Here is an 18446-nt window from a genome sequence, read left to right on the forward strand (position 1 = left end):
AAGTGGTCAGGATTATTCGAGTGACAGGCCAAGATCCTTGTACCGACAATTGTCCCCTACACCTGTCCTGGTAGATTATTCCATCTGCAAGACCTACGAATCTCACTCCGGTCCCCTGTCCGGTAACTCAGGATGGTGGCAGCGTTACTCGGTAACTCATACGATAGGCTGTGACTACGAATATCTCTATCTTTCTGTCTCACTCTCCCTCGCCCTCACTCGCTCTCGTTCTCCCTCCCTTGCTCTCGTTCTCGCTCTGCTTCACTCTTCCTCACTCTTTCTCTCTCTCTCTCTCTCTCTCTCTCTCTCTCTCTCTCTCTCTCTCTCTCTCTCTCTCTCTCTCTCTCTCTCTCTCTCTCTCTCTCTCTCTCTCTCTCTCTCTCTCTCTCTCTCTCTCTCTCTCTCTCTCTCTCTCTCTCTCTCTCTCTCTCTCTCTCTCTCTCTCTCTCTCTCTCTCTCTCTCTCTCTCTCTCTCTCTCTCTCTCTCTCTCTCTCTCTCTCTCTCTCTCTCTCTCTCTCTCTCTCTCTCTCTCTCTCTCTCCCTCTCTCTCCTCTGTTTACTGGTTTACGTCCTCATATGACGGTCCGAGTGTTAACATCTTACGTGATCGGTAGAGCATCCGTTATTACCATAGGAAGAGCGGAGATTGCACGGTTAGCTCAGTGGTAGTAGCGGGGTGCGCGGTCAAGATACTACAATGCGAGTTATTACACCACCCTGGCAGATAGTATCTATTGACATCCTGACCCCTGCATACCCTACCAAGAAACTATTCACAAACAGCCCTCATGCTCAGCTTGCTGCTAAATTAAGCACCATAGAACACATTCACAATATACAAGCTGAAAACAACATAGCACAGACCATATACACTGACGGATCACTCAATACAGCTACAGGGAGGGCAGGAAGTGCCGTTATTGCTCATCAGCCCGATGGCAGTGCAGGAAACTACCCAATTTTCTCTTAAATACATCCACGTTTATTATGGCAATATTCCAAATGCTCGCTAGGAGGATATTGAAAAACCGTGGATGATTATGTTACCTTTCACCTTATGTGTCTGTTTACTTAGCAGTAAATAGGTACACTGGAGTTAGGGAACTGTTTTGGGTTGCATCCTGGGGAGGGTCAGAAGGTTGCCTAGACTGTAGGCCTAGTGGGGGACCTTGATAAGCCTATAAGTACTGGATTCCTGTACCCCACTGTCGGGAATTGTTGCCTTTTGTGTTAGGAATACATCTAACCTGATGGTGAAGACTGCACTGCCAAGCCAGCTTTTGAAATACTGTCCGCGCAAGACACTACATATCATCATTCATGTCATTCTTACTGTGTTCACAAGTTTGCTCGCTGGAATAGTCTCTCTGCTCCATACTAGCATTACTTATACAGGATATTGGCTTTTTCCTCACCTTGACAGGCCTCTGTGTACAGAATAAACCTTTCTGGAGAGAGAGCGTGGGTCTCGTCCAGAATTTCCGGGGGAATGATGTTGTCAGAATACCAGTGTACGGCCGTTCCGTCGATGTATTGAGCACACTCGGGGTCCGCAAGCATCTGCAAAGTCATTTATTAAGTCAGCATTGTAAAAAAATACATGAAGTGCTCAAAATGTCAACCTGTCCTCTAGGAGGAAATCTGCTCACGGTAATGGATTCAGAACGACAACGTAATCAGTGCTATTATCTACTCTCTATTCATGGTTAAGTTAGGTTAAGGTTACTTTAGATTAAGGTTACTTTAGGTTAAGGTTACTTTAGGTTAAGGTTACTTTAGGATAAGGTTTACTTAGGTTAAGTTAAGTTTCATTAGGTTTTTTACATTAATATAGTGTAATGTAGTCCAAAAATGTGAAAAAATTAAATTCGAAAACTATTTGTGTACCCCTTGAATTTCGTTTACAGAAAACCAAATTCTTCACAATTTTTCAAAGAAAATATTTTCAGGATAGGCTTTTTATATTTTAAACCAACGATTTATAATACAATAAAGTTATATTTTGAGAATAATCTGTGTTTAGGACAAAGGTTCACTTGCACGTTTGCAAGTAAACTATTGCAAATGATTAGTCGCTGAGATATAAATCTCATATTAACCACATACTAAGCCCTTGACAATGCCTTCAGGAGAGTGTGAAGGACTTGTTGTAAATCTTTACATAAATTTCACAAACTACATAATTGTGGGTTTTTATCATATCTGTGAGAAGACATTACCATTATTTAAATAGACTGTTACTGGAACCGTAATATGCTTTCAGACCATCATAACTATATCTGGATAGCGATCTAGGTGGTTTAACAGGGCGGTTTGTTGCTCATGGCAACGGATTTTACTCTGAGGATGATCACCAATAAGAATCGTAGCCTACTGATATCAACCCCTTAATAGAATGCGCTGGTAAGTATGATAATATAGTTGTGGTCAAGTGATTTTCCACAGAAACGTTATGGGGTTTTACTTCAAATAATATAAAATAGAAAGAACTACAGAAAGTATATTTGGCCCATACCAAACAATTACACCCATTCATATATTTATATAGCATAAAATACTCCAGCGACCTCACGTATATTGTGTTACCAAGGATATTGCAAAATGTCTACAACAGAATTCCTTTGACTAACTGTAAGATGAGAATATTTTTATTGAGTTATTAAAACTCATTTGTCTTGTTTTGCTTACTTATTTGACGGTGTTACATAGTCATCATGGCTTGATGCCTTCTTTGATAATTACGTACCATCCTTAATCTTTCATGCATTATGTCTGAAAATTTTGCATATTTAATTAACTAAGTTTTTTGTTGAAGATGAAAGCATAAAATATTCCTACTGAAAAGTCAGATGGTAATATTGATATGTACTTATTAATTATTTTGCTGGAGTAGCAAGCAATCACCGGCATGTGCTTTTGAAGACTTACCGGCTCGATGTACCAAGTTAGGGAGTCCCTGTTGAAGTCGTGAACCATCATCTTAAGGCGACGGTAGCCAGCAGCCTCCAGCGTGGGTCCTAGGTTATCCCTGAGCCAGTCTCGCATTGACTCAGCCGACCATCCAATAGCGTTGATTTTCCACTGCCAAAACAAAAAACTTATATAACATTAGGATCTTGTTTCTTTAATGTTTCAATCATCATAAAACAATGTTTGCAAGAGAATTGTAAAGGATACATTTGGAATTTTGAAATAAATATGGCTTGACAGATACTTACATCAGTAAGACCACCGAGGGGTTCATTCTGTGGAGTAAGGCCCCACATCTCGACTCCCTCAGCCTCATAGGCATCCAAAAATCTGACATTAAACAACTGACATGAAACGTCACGTAATAATTTTCTTAATAAACTAACGATTTATCATGCAATAAAGTTATAACTTGATAATATTTTTCTGTTTAGGACAAAGGTTCACTTATGTCCACTACGGTTCACGTACAATATTCAGAGAATTATCAATACACCAGTATCTATTCTTAAAAATACATCCCAATATCCGAACATTCATCAGGCAACACACATATCACTGCCTCAACAATTAACTATTTCTTGAACACCTACTTGACAATGTAATTGGCCCAGGGTTGCCAGTACTCAGCTATGAGTATGCCTGACCCGTTGAACATGCCATTAGTCTTCATCCAGGCTGGGGACGACCATGGTGAGCCGAACATCTTTAGTGGGTAAGCTGTCATTTCTTTCGCTCGCAGGATCAAGGGAATCTTTTCGAAGACAATTCATATTTTGTTTGTATTAAAACATGAAAACATTCGAAATGGTTGAACATGGCAAAGTTTGAGCACATTTACAATTACTATCCTGTGTTCAATTTTTTTGCAATGGTTTTAGTTTTTTGTATGCAAATGTATATAGGTTTTGTATGAGTCCGTTACAATAAATTCCCAGAAACAGAAAAATGCCATTTTACAACTTTAAGTAAATAGGGTTATGTTTATGGTCGGACATAATCTTCGAGACACACACATTAAGCTGTGGCTGTGATAGGAAGGGCTAGAACATAGGGTCTTGGAGACCCCTTCAAGCTGTCTTTCACATTTATAGACTCAGCATGGCCGATCATGCACCAGGTTCATGCAATCATGAATCATGCAATGATCATGCAATTCACAGGATATAAACTCATCAACTAACCTCTTTCTCTCCAAAACTCTAAGCCTCTACAACACTCACTGTCCCCTCCTTACCAAACAAGTAACTGATAAAAGAAAAAATAACCCGTGGCTCACAAGTGGCATAATTAAATCAATCAACAAAAAACATGAATATGAAAAGAAATTTAGGAGTGGCCTAGTTTCAAAGGAAGTAGTTAAAAGGTACTCATCAGTGCTTACCAGTATCATAAGAAAAGCAAAACTTTCATATTATGAGACTAGATTCAAAGAAGCAAAAGGCAACATGAAAAGCACATGGAATACCATCTCTAATATCCTAGGAACTAAACAACACTCCCACAACCAGATAACACTCTCTAAGGATGGCCTTACACCGTCATCTGACTTAGAAATGGCGAATGAATTTAATAGCTTCTTTTCATCGATTGGTGCTAACTTTGCAAGTAAAATCCCACAGACTCAGACACATATCAACACATATCTCTCAGGCAGCTATCCAAACTCTCTTCTCCTTTCACCAGTCAGCCCGACAGATGTTGTGTCCATCATACACTCACTAAAAACCAAAGCTGGGAACATCAGTGAAATCCCATCCATTGTATACAAGAGCGCCTCCCACGCCCTTGCGCCACCTATAGCTCTGCTGTTCAACAAATCCATTGAGTGTCATACCTTCCCTGATATCCTTAAAAAAGCAAGAGTAACGCCAGTTCATAAAGGAGGTAATCCGGCAGACATAAACAACTATAGACCAATATCGAACCTACCCATACTATCAAAAATATTTGAAAAAATTATCTATAAACAGCTCTACTCCTATCTCGTAAAATTCGACATTCTTAGCCCCTGTCAGTTTGGCTTCCGCTCTCAAAAGAGTACCAACGATGCAATTATTAGTCTCCTTGATATAATTTACTCAGCCCTTGACAAAAATGAGTTTCCGATTGGACTTCATTGACCTGAGAAAGGCCTTTGATACTGTTAATCACGATTACCTCTTATGTAAACTCCATCATTATGGAATCCGAGGCCATGCACTGGACTATATCCAATCCTATCTTAGTGATAGACACCAATGTGTAGCCATCAATAATATAACCTCTCCCATTCTACCAATGACCGTTGGAGTGCCACAGGGCAGCATCTTGGGACCTCTTCTATTTCTTATATACATCAATGATCTGCATAATGTCTCTAACATTCTGAAACCTATTTTGTTTGCTGATGATACTACTCTCATCTACTCCAACATACACTAAATGATGTTGTTAATCATGAACTAAAAAAAGTCCACTTATGGATGTCAACTAACAAACTAACACTTAACATAGAAAAGACCTACTACATCCTATTTGGAAGCAAATCTACAAATGCAATTCAGCTTCAGATAGACAATGTAAACATTAGCAATAAAAATGATGGAAAGTTTCTTGGCCTATTTCTAGACAAGAGACTCAACTTCAGTACCCACATACAACACATAACTAAGAAAGTCTCTAAAACAGTTGGTATACTCTCCAAAATCAGATATTATGTACCTAACTCTGCTCTCATCTCTCTATATTATGCACTAATCTATCCCTATCTCAACTATGGTATCTGTGCATGGGGTTCAACCACTGCAAACCACCTCAAGTCCATCATCACCCAGCAAAAATCTGCTATCAGAATAATATCAAATTCTGCTTTCAGACAACACACAGCCCCCTTGTTTATCTCCCTAAACATGCTAAACATAATCTCACTCCATAAATTCTCTTGTGTCAACTACATTTACAAAACCCTGTTCTTAAATGCAAATCCTTGTCTGAAACTCTTCCTGGACAGATGTAATAGGACCCATTATCACCACACCAGAAATAAATATCTCTTTGATATCCCCAGAGTTAAACTTAATCTGTGTAAACACTCTATGCAAATAAGGGGACCCAGTTTATGGAACTCACTCCCTACTGAATTGAAAAGCTGTTCAACTTTTACATCATTCAAAATCAATACTAAAAAGTACCTAATTTCATCTTCATAGTTTTCACTTTTTGCCTTAAAATTGCACTGTATCTATTGCTACCCCAATCTCCCAACCTTTATGTTCCCAATTTGAACATCTTTACCATTGTGATCATTGCTGTCTTCTTATATGTGCTGTCAATCTGCTGTATGGTGTTTATAAATCTTGTGTATCTGTATCTTTTGCTACCCAGTCTCCCAATCTTTATGTACCCAATCTGAACATCTTTACCATTGTGATCATTGCTGTCTTATATGTGCTGTCAATCTGCTGTATGGTGTCTATTAATCTTGCTTAAATTACTAATCAAGCTGTCATTGTAATCAATCAGAGCTTTAATATAACAATGTGCTTTAATATACTTACTAAGCTCTCTCATCTCATTTTTCTCTTGCAATGTATCTTTATCATTTATCAATTCTGATAGAAATTACCTACTTAAAATTATCTGCTAGATTAAGGACCTGCCCGAAACGCTGCGCGTACTAGTGGCTTTACAAGAATGTAAATACTGTACTATCCAATGTATTCTCACAAACTCAATGTACCTTCTTGTATATATATAAATAAATAAATAAATAAATAAATAAATAAATAAATAAATAAATAAATAAATAAATAAGGTTCTATGAAAAACTGTGGCTACATTGCACCACGAGAGTTGCCAGTTAGTCATGAAACTTTTAAAAAGCTCGTCCTCATCCCGACCTATGAATATCTTACCAAACTAAAAGAAATCCTCCAAGATGAGACCAAATTCAAGAGGATAATCAGAAACCCAACTAAAGATATTAAGAAGAAAGTCAACCTTTTAATTAATGCAAACAAATGTAATATCCATCTGCAAAAGGTCCAATGTGACTACAACCTAGGACATTTACGGTAACTATTTTGGGCAAAGACATTTCATCATATCACTTCAGCATACTTGAGTCACATGAGCCATCATTTGTGACGCTCATGCGTCCCCAGCATGCTGAAGTGAATTGATGAAATATCTGAGCACAAAATAGTCGTGAGCGCTGTCGGGTATTGGAGTTAAAAGTCAGATGACTTTCCAATACTTTACAGTTTGTGGCTGAGTGGATATGGTACTGGACATGCCAAGGGGCATGGAGGCCCTGGCTGACCAGGTTCGAATTCTTCAGGGATCAAGAGTTTTCTGATGCATGTTGGCTTGGGAACCATTCAAGCTAGATGAGACCACGTACTACAAATACAAATACTAAGTTTTGCCCGAAACGCTATGCGTGCTAGTGGCTTTACAATAATGTTAATTCAACTTATTTCCTATATTCTCTGTTAACCCCCCAATGTAACTTCTTGTATATAAATAAATAAATAAATAAGTAAATAAATCGCCAACAGAACCTAAATATTTAACCTAACCTATGCCTATATATGCAAAATATGCTAATATATTATAATATTAATTTATATTTGAGAACATTCCCGTTTTGACTGAACAGCATGTTAAAATTTATGAATGCGTCTGTGGGGTTGACTGCTGGATATAATGGACTTGAGTCGAGGATGGGTTGTTCGGAGGACATGCTGGTTGCATCTGTTCACCCTGTTATTACCTTATATTGGTGATCTTCTTCGGTTAAATTCCAGTGTACGAGTTCGTCGTCGCCCTCCACGTCGTCGTAGGAGTAGGTCCTGGTGGAGCAGTCGCAGCCAGCAATCGGGATACGACCGATGGTGTATCCAATCCCTTCAGGAGCAAAGTAGGATCTGCGCAAATTTACCACGAGAATATTTTTGTGTTTGATCGTACCAACACCATATTACATATATTTTATTGGTCCCATGGTTTTTGGTTGTACCTTTCCAGGGATCGCGCCTATTTAATATCTACAAAAAATATTAATCGAGATCCTGAAGGAGAGAGCTTGTAAATTAGTGCAACACCAGGCTAGTGTCATCACATGCTTGTAATAACATGTGATGTCATTACACATCATCACTAGCCTAGTGCAGGCACTAGGCTAGAGCCATCACATGCTTGTAATATTAGTGCAGGCACTAGGCTAGTGCCATCACATGATTGTAATATTAGTGTGGGCACTAGGCTAGTGCCATCACATGATTGTAATATTAGTGCAGGCACTAGGCTAGTACCATCACATGCTTGTAATATTAGTGCAGGCACTAGGCTAGTGCCATCACATGATTGTAATATTAGTGCGGGCACTAGGCTAGTACCATCATATGCTTGTAATATTAGTGCGGGCACTAGGCTAGTGTCATCACATGCTTGTAATATTAGGGCCGGCAATATGATAGTGCCATCACATGCTTACCGGAGGAAGTATTCCTGGAGCTGGCTGGAGAGGGCTACAACATTGAGACCTGTGGAGTCAGTGAAGGCGCCGCCGAAGCCCAGTATGGTGTGGTAAACATCTTCTCGGTTCAGTGTTATAGTCTTCGCGTCTTGGAACGGTAGTTAAAATCTCAGTAAATATTGTAAGGAAAAATTTAATGATTTAAAAAGTTTTATGATTCATAATGTTCAAGGATCTGAAGAAAACATTTTTGAAATTAAAACTGAAATACAGGTAATTTATATATATAACTGGTTAATTTTACAGTCTTGTCTTTCTTCCAAATTGTTACTTTTTATTTATATACAAAAGAGTTTTTAAATTTTTGTTTAGCCATTAGCATGCATAGCGTTTCTGGCAAGTCCTTATCCTAATTTTCCCTGGAATACGACCTGCCATATCGTTTAAGAACCTGCCTCTGATTACCCATTCACTGCTGGGTGATAAGAGGCTACAGTTGTTGGAAATTTCCAACACCCAAATGCCAAACCCTAGTGTAATGTTATAGGTTTATTGTACTAAGAAATCTATTCTACTAACTAGTAGTGTAGCAATATTAATTCTTATTATTCTGCGATGCAGTAATGCCAAATGTTTCCTAATATCCATAGCTTCCGTTGCGTGAGCCGAGCACCTCGTGAGAATAAATTCCACATATATATTAATCGAGTTAAATCCAGTCTAACCTTGCATTATTTATTAAGGAATATTAATTGTTAATAGATTTATTTTTGTTTAGCATTATATATAGCCGTTTATTGGAAATATTTTATACAGCTGCGATCAGCTGCTCCAGTAAACAAAGCCATGAACTAAATTTCCACTGCGAAAATATATTTTCATCTAACGTCATTTAGGTTAAATGATCTGCACAGCGAGAAAATCTGCTGTTACATAAATCACGTTTTTGTGGCGTAAATTAACGTCAGTAATATTTCCATCCATTCGGAAAATTGAATAAAATATTGCGAATTATTCCCGAAGTTTCCAACATTCGCCGCTAGGTGGCGTGTGCGTCACTAGCAGAAAACTTGGCAAAGAGAGACGCTATGACGGTTTCATGTCCTGGAGCTGATCATTATTATCGACCAAATTGAGGAGCATCCATGCATTAACGAGCTTCTTATTGAATCGACAGTGGGCATCTTCAATAGATTACGGACTCACTACGTTCGGCCGGGATGAGTACCATTAACGTATTGTTTTGGTCATTACTTTATGTTTAGATTTGGCATTACGTTGTATGCAAACCTGTCATTATGTTGTATGCAAACCTAATAAATCCCGTGAGTAACTTCTATACGCTATCCACTTTAATTACTTGAGTAAATGTATCAGTATATACTCTGAAGTGGAAATTACATGTGATTAATATTTCAGCGTGGAGTTAGCTGCAAGGAAATTGTAAGTCGACCTGTAGAGTCACGTGTCGCCAGAGATAACCGACTCGGACTGGATTAGACTGGTTATAGCCGCTGGAACGCAATCTATGTTCAACTTTAGCAGCTATGCCGTTAACTGTTTCCATTTAGTAGTTAGCATATAATGCATGCTTTATTTATTTTTAATGATTTATGAACAGGGTATTTCAAGATTATATGTAGATTAATATAGCATTTAGCCCCCAAAAGGTGTAAAGGGGAATTGCTCTACCTGAATTAGAAGTTGTTCAGTTCACTTCTCTAAATTTATTTTGAATTAATTATTAACTTTATTATTTGATATCCATAGATCACTGGTTCTCTGAGCCCATAACAACTTTAATGGTCCCCATCAATCATTGAATACTATTATATGATGGATAGACGGCATGACGGTTTCATGTCCTGGAGCTGATCATCCACATGTGAAGAACCTCTCACACACTCACAGCTCCCTGACAAGAGGGACCCAGCTTAGCTTAGCTGCCAACACCCATACATCGTGTCAGCAAGGCGGACAGCCCGCCTGCTTTCATACCTCTCACTGTATTTCCCACTTCTATACTTCCCTTCACCTATGCCTCTCCTTCCTCTTTACTCCCCCCCCCCCAAAAAAAAAGAGTACGGAGGGGGGCAAAGACCCGCGGGAACAACCCTGACCATATATGAAGGAAGGGGGCGAAACGTGACACTGGTCATAGCTGCTGGACGCAATCTACGTTCAACTTTGGCAGCTAAGCCGTTAACTGTTTCCATTTAGTTGTTAGCATATAACCCATGCTTTATTTATTTTTAATGGTATATGAACATGTTATTTCAAGATTATATGTAGATTAATATTATAGAATTTACCCCCCCCCCCCAAGAGGTGTGAAGGGGAATTGCTCTACCTTAATTAGAAGTTGTTCAGTTCACTTCTCTAAATTAATTTTGAATTAATTATTAACTTTATTATTTGAGATCCATAGATCACTGGTTCTCTGAGCCCATAACAATTTTAATGGTCGTCATAAATCATTGAATACTGTTATATGATAGAGCAAAATTCCGCCACAACAGTTAAGGATTGGTAAATCCTCAGTAAATCCCCCAGTAAATTCTTCCCAGCCAGGATACGAACCCAGGCCAAAGCGCTCGCGAAACGCCAGGCGAGTGTGTTACCACCTCGCCACATAGGCAAATATTCCTGTTGTAGGTAAAGGTTAAATAGGTATGCATATGATTGTTGTCATCACTCATAACAGCTGTACCTTGTACCTGCTCATTAACACTCATGACAGCTGTACCTTGTACCCGGTCATGAACTATTTGGACGTGGGCAGCTAAATTCTTTCACACATTTAATTCGTGAATATATTATTCAAAAATAAACTAAAGCCTTAATTTAAAGTAAATAGGACCTTTAATCACGAATGATATGACAGCTCTCATTCTTCACCTAAGTGAGATTAGCAGACAGCTAGTCTCTCACGGATTTAGTTCATGTATATAAAACATAAAAAAATGTGTAACACCCACAATTTTAAGTATGGGTTAATATGACCGAGGAAATATGTAGATGTGAATGCTAGTGTATGCTCCTCCCCCCTTTCCCCTACCAAACAAAAAAAAAAAAGTCCGAGAACATTAATATTTCAGTCTACTAGGATTTAATAACATTATCGTCATCATAAAATTGCATGATGGTTGTCCTGATCAACTAACCCTTTTATATAGGCCCCAGAGACTCTCTCTCCCTCCCTACATTGATTACTTACCAGGGTCGGCCTCGCTGGAGACGGGAAAGGTCTCCACGTTGAACCTGAGGCCGTCTCTGCTGGAGGTGACGACGGTGAAGCTGCCTTCTTCAGGGAAGTTGATGATGCCCGGCTGGTCGCAGTAGGTCGCGTTGCAGACACACACCACACTGTCGTATCCAAAGGACCGAGGGTTGCATTCTGTAATAATAATAATAATAATAATAATAATAATAATAATAATAATAATAATAATAATAATAATAATAACAATGCTAATAATAATAATTATAATAATGATTATAATAATAATATTACTTAGAAATATAATAATAATAATAATAATAATAATAATAATAATAATAATAATAATAATAATAATAATAATAATAATAATAATCATAATGCTAACAATAATTATAGATATAAATATAACAATAATAATAGTCATAATTGCAATAATAATTAAGTAATAATGAAGAGAAGACTCATAATTGTGCACACATGAGTGTACTTGATTAGGTCACGGAAGGAGTATTGTTGATAACATGTGGAGCTGGTTAGATTATACGTGATGAGTCAGTGTTGAGGGCAATGGTGGAGATGAGGTAGTTGTGAGGGGGCAGTGGTGGTGATGATATGGTGGTACTGACGAACAGGGTACTGATTCAGGCTTGTTCACATTTGTGTGCCTCACGTGTGCCCCAAAGAGTGAGGTGATTTGATAAAATACTATGCCCAAGATGTGATCTTGGGCATAGGACTTGTGATCCTGTGGTCCTGGGTTTGATCCCAGACGCCGGCGAGAAACAATGGGCTAGAGTTTCTTTCACCCTATGCCCCTGTTACCTAGCAGTAAAATAGGTACCTGGGTGTTAGTCAGCTGTCACGGGCTGCTTCCTGGGGTTGGAGGCCTGGTCGAGGACCGGGCCGCGGGGACACTAAAGCCCCGAAATCATCGCAAGATAACCTCAAGAAGATTACAATCAGCGTGCTGGCGGGCTGATGGGGAAATAGCCTCGGCTACCATCAGCTTTTATCCGGGCGTGATGGTCGAGTGGATAAGGTGCCCTGTAAACCAGTTCCCCGGAATTCGACCCGCGCGAAGAATCGTTTAACAACTATGTACCCAGTTTACTGGTGGGTTAAACAGAGGCTACAGTTAAGGATTTGCACCTAGTAAATCCTCCCTGGCCAGGATACGAACCCAGGACAAAGCGCTCGTGAAACGCCAGGCGAGCGTTTTAACCACTACACCACGGGGGCTGCACTAATAGTATGGTGGTACTGGGGCAGTGATGGAGATGATATGGTGGTACTGAGTCAGTGGTGGAGATGATATGTTGGTACTGGGTCAGTGGTGGAGACGATATGTTGGTACTGGGGCAGTGGTGGCATATAATAAAGGATTGGGGGCTTTAGAATTTCCAAAACATCTTTAGTTTTCCTAATACAAATGTTCAAAGTTCCCCAAATTTTTTTTGCAAATATGGCATGTTTATTGCTATTATAAAATCAATAAATGAACTTAGAGAAAAATGAAAGCCCCCCAATGTAGAGACATGCCCTCCACATATACTGTGTAAGTTTCATGTAAATTGAATAAAAAATGAATCAGTTTTGTAAACGTTTGTGTCAATTGAAAAAAAAAAACAGAAATGAATAAAGTCTAAGGTTCTAAAATCTGTGGCTGAGGTTGACATCAACCAATTTTCTCCAAAATTGGCATCCTTACAGATAGGCTTACGTACAGTCAGGTGTGTAAGTTTGATGCAAATCGCCCGAAAAAAATGAAAAAAAAAATTGAAAAAAAAATACTTTTTTTTGTTTTTCTTATTTTTTTTTCCAATTAAATTAATTATAATATTTGTTTAATATATGCTATTGTGATAGCAAAGAGTCGTAGCTATGATTTCAGTTGACACTTTTGATTGATAATCGATTTTGACCATTTTTGCATAATTTTCACAACTACTTCAATATTTTTTTTCTCCCTTCCTATTTATGCTACGATGCTGAAACTTGGACCAGATGAAACACTTTTTATATAGAACTTGTCAAAAAAGTTTGATTGAAATCGAACGAGTTTTAATTTTTGCATTTTTGGACCCAGATGCCAACCAGATGCCCCCTAATTAAGCAGTCCTTGTGGCGTAGTGGTAAGGCGCTCGTCTAGCTGTTCGCGCGAGGGCTTTGTCCTGGGTTTGTATCCTGGCTGGAGAGGATTTACTGGGCGCAAACCCATCAGTAAAAGGGATACCTGGTTGTTAAACGATTTGGCGGGTCGTATTCCGGGGAACATAGGATTAAGGACTTGCCCGAAACGTTATGCGTGCTAGTGGCTGTACAAGAATGTTAGAACTCTTGTATATGTAAATAAATAAAATAAAACAAAAATAAAAAGTTTACAGTGTTTGTATGTATGTGGAGGTGTAAATGAGAAGACCGGTCTAAGTGAGTACTCATATTTATGTTTTAGTGCTGATGTTTCTGGACTGACGTTAAGTCAGGTTCCGAGTGAACGTTGTCCTATAACACCTAGTTAGGTGAGGGAAGCGTACACGTTGACTTTGTCTCCAGTAGCACAGAGCATCACCTTCACTCACCAGACCACTCCACAAGTGATCATTTGAATTTCCTCATGGAATTCCAATTGACTTATAATCGATCCAGCAATGCTGCTCAGTGTAGGAAAAGACCATCGATAATGGATACTAGTTCTGAAAGTGACGGCGAGTGGCATCACGTGAATAAGGCTAACAGGACAAGCCACTCCATGACGACCCATCGCCCATTAATCTCTCCAGCTTCTCCAGCTCTCCCAGCGCCTCAGACTAGATCTACGCTTCCAATCTTCAAAGTGCAGCACACGGAGGGTAAGTCTTCCTACGCTACTGTAGTGGACCTGGAAAAAGAGTACCCCCAGCTCCAGGTCAGAGCAAAACCTAATCTCAAAGGAGAATACATTCTGAGGCCTAAAGACGAGTCGGCCGCTACGATTCTAAAAAATTACGCAAAATGTGAGGAACTGAAACCAGAGGATAAAATAAGTAAAATCATTGTCCTCCACTATCCCTTGCATATGGCCCTTGGCCATCTCGAAAAGCTGAACTATGTGGTGTCAGCAGAGAGATGCCAAGTACGAACCACAAAACAGGAAACTCGACAAGTCCTTCTCACAGTAAGAGGACGGATCCCGGAGAAACTTGACCTTGGAATCTGGGGCGTGTTCCAACACAGGCCTTACACCCCAGAACCCCTAAGATGCTTTAGATGTCAGAGATTTGGGCATCACAAAGATGGCTGCCAACGCCCAGTGAGGTGCGGAGTCTGCAGCCAGCCCCATGATACAATATCATGTATTGATAAATTCAAGGCAAGCCACCCTGTTCAGGCAAAATGCCCAAATTGTTCCAAGGCACATCATGCCTGGAACTTGAAATGCCCTGAAAGGCTCAAAAGGCTTCAAACGAACCCCACCACGCCTACAGCGGAGCCGAAACCCCCACCAAAACGAATACCAGCTCCCATGCCCACTAAAACCGCGTGGGGTCTACCCATTCAGGAAGAGGGGGCACACGGCCCTTCACCATCGGCCATGGTGAAGGGTGAGAAGACAGTACAGGACAAAAAGAAAGATGGAGGACACAAGAATCATGTTCAAAGCAGTCGGCCTCCCATTTCATCCAGCAAGCACACTGGGGTCAATAGGAGTAGCAATTCCAGTGTCAAAGTTACCACCGAGAAGGGTCTAAAAGCTACTAGGCCCCAAACCTGCACAACATTAAATAGTGCTCCCACTGAACTGGACGCTCTCTGGCCAATGCTCAAAACTTTGGTCACTGAGTTGATCGAAAGTCTGCTGTCTTCACATGGAATCAAGCAAACCACAGAGACTCTGAAGACAATTGAGCACAAGCTCAAAAAATTCGAAGATGTAATATCCACACCGTCAAGACAGCAGGGCAGGAGACACCCCCATAAAAAACAGATAGAGTCCAGCTCGTCGGAAAGCGACATTGATGAGTCAATTTCAGGTCCACTAAGAACCTATACACCAATTGCAACTTCCATGGCGTGTTCATCAGACTCCATGGATACCACGGAATTATCAGCAAATTCTAAGAACCTAGAGGTCTAAAGATCCTGCAATGGAATGCGCAAGGACTGCGCACTAAATTGCAACACTTGCAATGCATAGCAGCAACCAAGGGCATAGACATCCTGATACTACAGGAGAGCTTGCTTCGAGCTGGGCTAGAACCTAAAATCTCAGGCTATCGAGGCTTCTTCCTTCCATGGATCAATGGGCAATCCAGGGGATGTGCAATCTATGTAAAATGTGACCTGATCTCCAAATCCATAACCAGCCCACCCAATTGTGGAGCAGGGACAGAGGTAATGGGAGTCACAATTGAGCTAAGACACGACAAACTTGAAGTGTTCAATGTGTACAGGTCTCCACAAGCCGAAATGGATCTCTCTGTGTTATTTGGACACGCGACAACAACAAACACAATCATTTGTGGAGATTTTAATGCCCATCATCGATTGGCACTGGGCTCGAACAGAACAAATGAAGCCGGCATACACATTACACATCTACTGGACCAGCTTCCAGAAATACAAATCCTAAACAAGAATGAACCCACCCACATCCAAGGAGGCAGATTAGACCTAACCTTCGTTTTAGCCTCCCTAAGAGATGCAGCAACATGGTCAGTTGAGCCCACACTCACAAGCGACCACTATGGGGTCCAAATTGATCTTCAGTTAGACCTACCCACCCCACCTCCGCCTCCATCTGAAGCCTGGAACTTTGCTTTAGCAAACTGGGACCGATTTCAAAACCTCATTTCAGAGTGGCAAAGAAACTATGATCTTCCCGAAGACATTAATCAGGCAGAACAAGAATTTGTCAAAGCTATTCAAAGTGCAGCCAACCACTCAATTCCACTGAAAAAACAGTCCACCGGACACCATAAAGATCATTGGTACTATTGCGAACGTGTCAAAGAACTCAACCATAGACTCAATAGAACAAGAAAGCTATACAAAAAGCAGCCAAGTGACCGCAACAGGATCTTTGTGAGGTCAAGGAACATGTACATCGAGAGACCAGACAAATAAAAGAACAAAAGTGGCTGGAATGGAGTTCACACCTGAATGAACACACCTCTCTCGGAGAGATGTGGCAGCAAATTCACCGGGCCAAAGGGAACAAAACACCTAAAGCTCCACACCCCAAGGATCCTCAACAGGAAGCCGAAGTACTGGCAACCAGGTTTGCAGAGAGAGCAGCCAGCAATCAACTTCCACCAGATGTATTAGCAGTACAGACCGGACTAGAGGAAGAAAGGTGGCACAGAATCCTTACAGCATGTGAAGAAGTCTCTGACACTAATGCCCCCTTCACACTGGGTGAGCTCAATCGGGCTAAGAAAAACTCCAAGGATACATCCCCTGGAGCCGACAAAATAACCTATAATATGATTAGAAACCTCGGCCCAGAGGGAGACGCTGCATACCTAAGGTTAATTAATTTAGCCTGGACTTCTCAAACTAGACCTTCTGCTTGGAATAGAGCAGACATAGTGCCGATCCCAAAACCCAAAGATCCAGCTAATCCCAGGCCCATCTCTCTCCAAAGCTGTGCAGCCAAGACGGCTGACAGAATGGCACTCAACAGACTGGAGTGGAAAATGCCTAAACTGCACCATGATATGTATGCCTATAGAAGAGGGGTTGGCACAGTGGAATGTATTACAACTCTGTTAGCCCACTTGAATGACAGACCAGGAATGCTGATATTCCTGGACCTCGAAAAAGCCTTTGAACTGGCTAGCGCCCCAGCTATTCTCTGCTGCCTCATTGACAAAGAGGTCAGAGGCAACCTGCTCTCATGGACCAAAAACTGTCTCATAAACAGAGAAGCAAGAGTAAAACTTCATGGCACAGTCTCTGAGTACAAAAGACATGAAAATGGTACACCGCAAGGAGGTATTCTCACCCCTCTTCTCTTCAACTGTTTAATGGAAAGAATAATGAGGTTGAAACTCCCACATCACTGCAGGCTGCTAAACTTCGCGGACGACTTTGTCATCATCATAAAAGGAAGGGATGTGGCGCGCCTTGCACCCAAATGCTTAGACTGCATCAGTAAAGAGGCAAAACAGATTGGGATCAAACTCAACCCCTCAAAGTCAAAGGCCATGCCCATAAAAATAGCGAAGCCCAACATCCTACTCACAGTACAGGGTCAACCAATAGAATGGGTCGACACCTATCAGTATCTAGGAATCATCCTGGACACACACATGAATTTTAATGCTGAGGTCACTTACTTGAGAGAGCGAACTGCGGCCCGAACGGCAATCCTCAGGTCGCTAACCTCCCTTTCTGGAGGAGCCAATCTGCAAGTCCTTCGCACATACTATGTACAGGCAGTCAGATCAGTGATCGATTATGCCGCACCTGCACTCACAAATCTATCACACCAACAGTGGAAAAAGCTTGAAGTTGCCCAAAACAATGCTATGAGAGCTGCACTGGGAGCCCCCATGTGGACCAGGCTTGAAACTCTTAGACTGGAGACGGGTTTGCCCTCTCTACAAGAAAGAATATCACAAAGGACAGCTACAATTATCAGTAAGATAATTATTTCTTCTGATCCAATCCCAGTACGGCAGGCCTTGGTGGTTGGACTAGGCCAAAACAATGGAAACTCTTGGGTTGCAAGAGCAGGAAAAGTCCTAAACAGACTACATTTAAAAAACATGATTCTTGATAGAGAGGGTGATCATCCACACCCAAATTAC

At 40.6% G+C, this 18446-nt stretch overlaps 2 protein-coding genes across 2 annotated transcripts in view; both read right to left on the minus strand.

The window, feature by feature from the left end:
• LOC123759096 (lysosomal acid glucosylceramidase) overlaps positions 1-18446 on the minus strand; it is a 95801-nt gene that overhangs the window by 41519 nt on the left and 35836 nt on the right. The gene's annotated exons all lie outside the window — the stretch shown is intronic.
• Positions 1-18446, minus strand: part of LOC123759095 (lysosomal acid glucosylceramidase) — a 36558-nt gene that overhangs the window by 13825 nt on the left and 4287 nt on the right. The window contains exons 2-8 of the mRNA XM_045743950.2: positions 11650-11829; positions 8451-8580; positions 7728-7881; positions 3565-3725; positions 3220-3301; positions 2930-3082; positions 1417-1561 (exon numbers count right to left, since the gene is read on the minus strand). Of these exons, the coding sequence (XP_045599906.2) occupies positions 1417-1561; positions 2930-3082; positions 3220-3301; positions 3565-3725; positions 7728-7881; positions 8451-8580; positions 11650-11829 (1005 nt within the window). The remainder of the gene's footprint in view (positions 1-1416; positions 1562-2929; positions 3083-3219; positions 3302-3564; positions 3726-7727; positions 7882-8450; positions 8581-11649; positions 11830-18446) is intronic.

Source organism: Procambarus clarkii, chromosome 15, assembly GCF_040958095.1.
Source record: "Procambarus clarkii isolate CNS0578487 chromosome 15, FALCON_Pclarkii_2.0, whole genome shotgun sequence".
In the NCBI taxonomy this organism is placed as follows: Eukaryota; Metazoa; Arthropoda; class Malacostraca; order Decapoda; family Cambaridae; genus Procambarus; species Procambarus clarkii.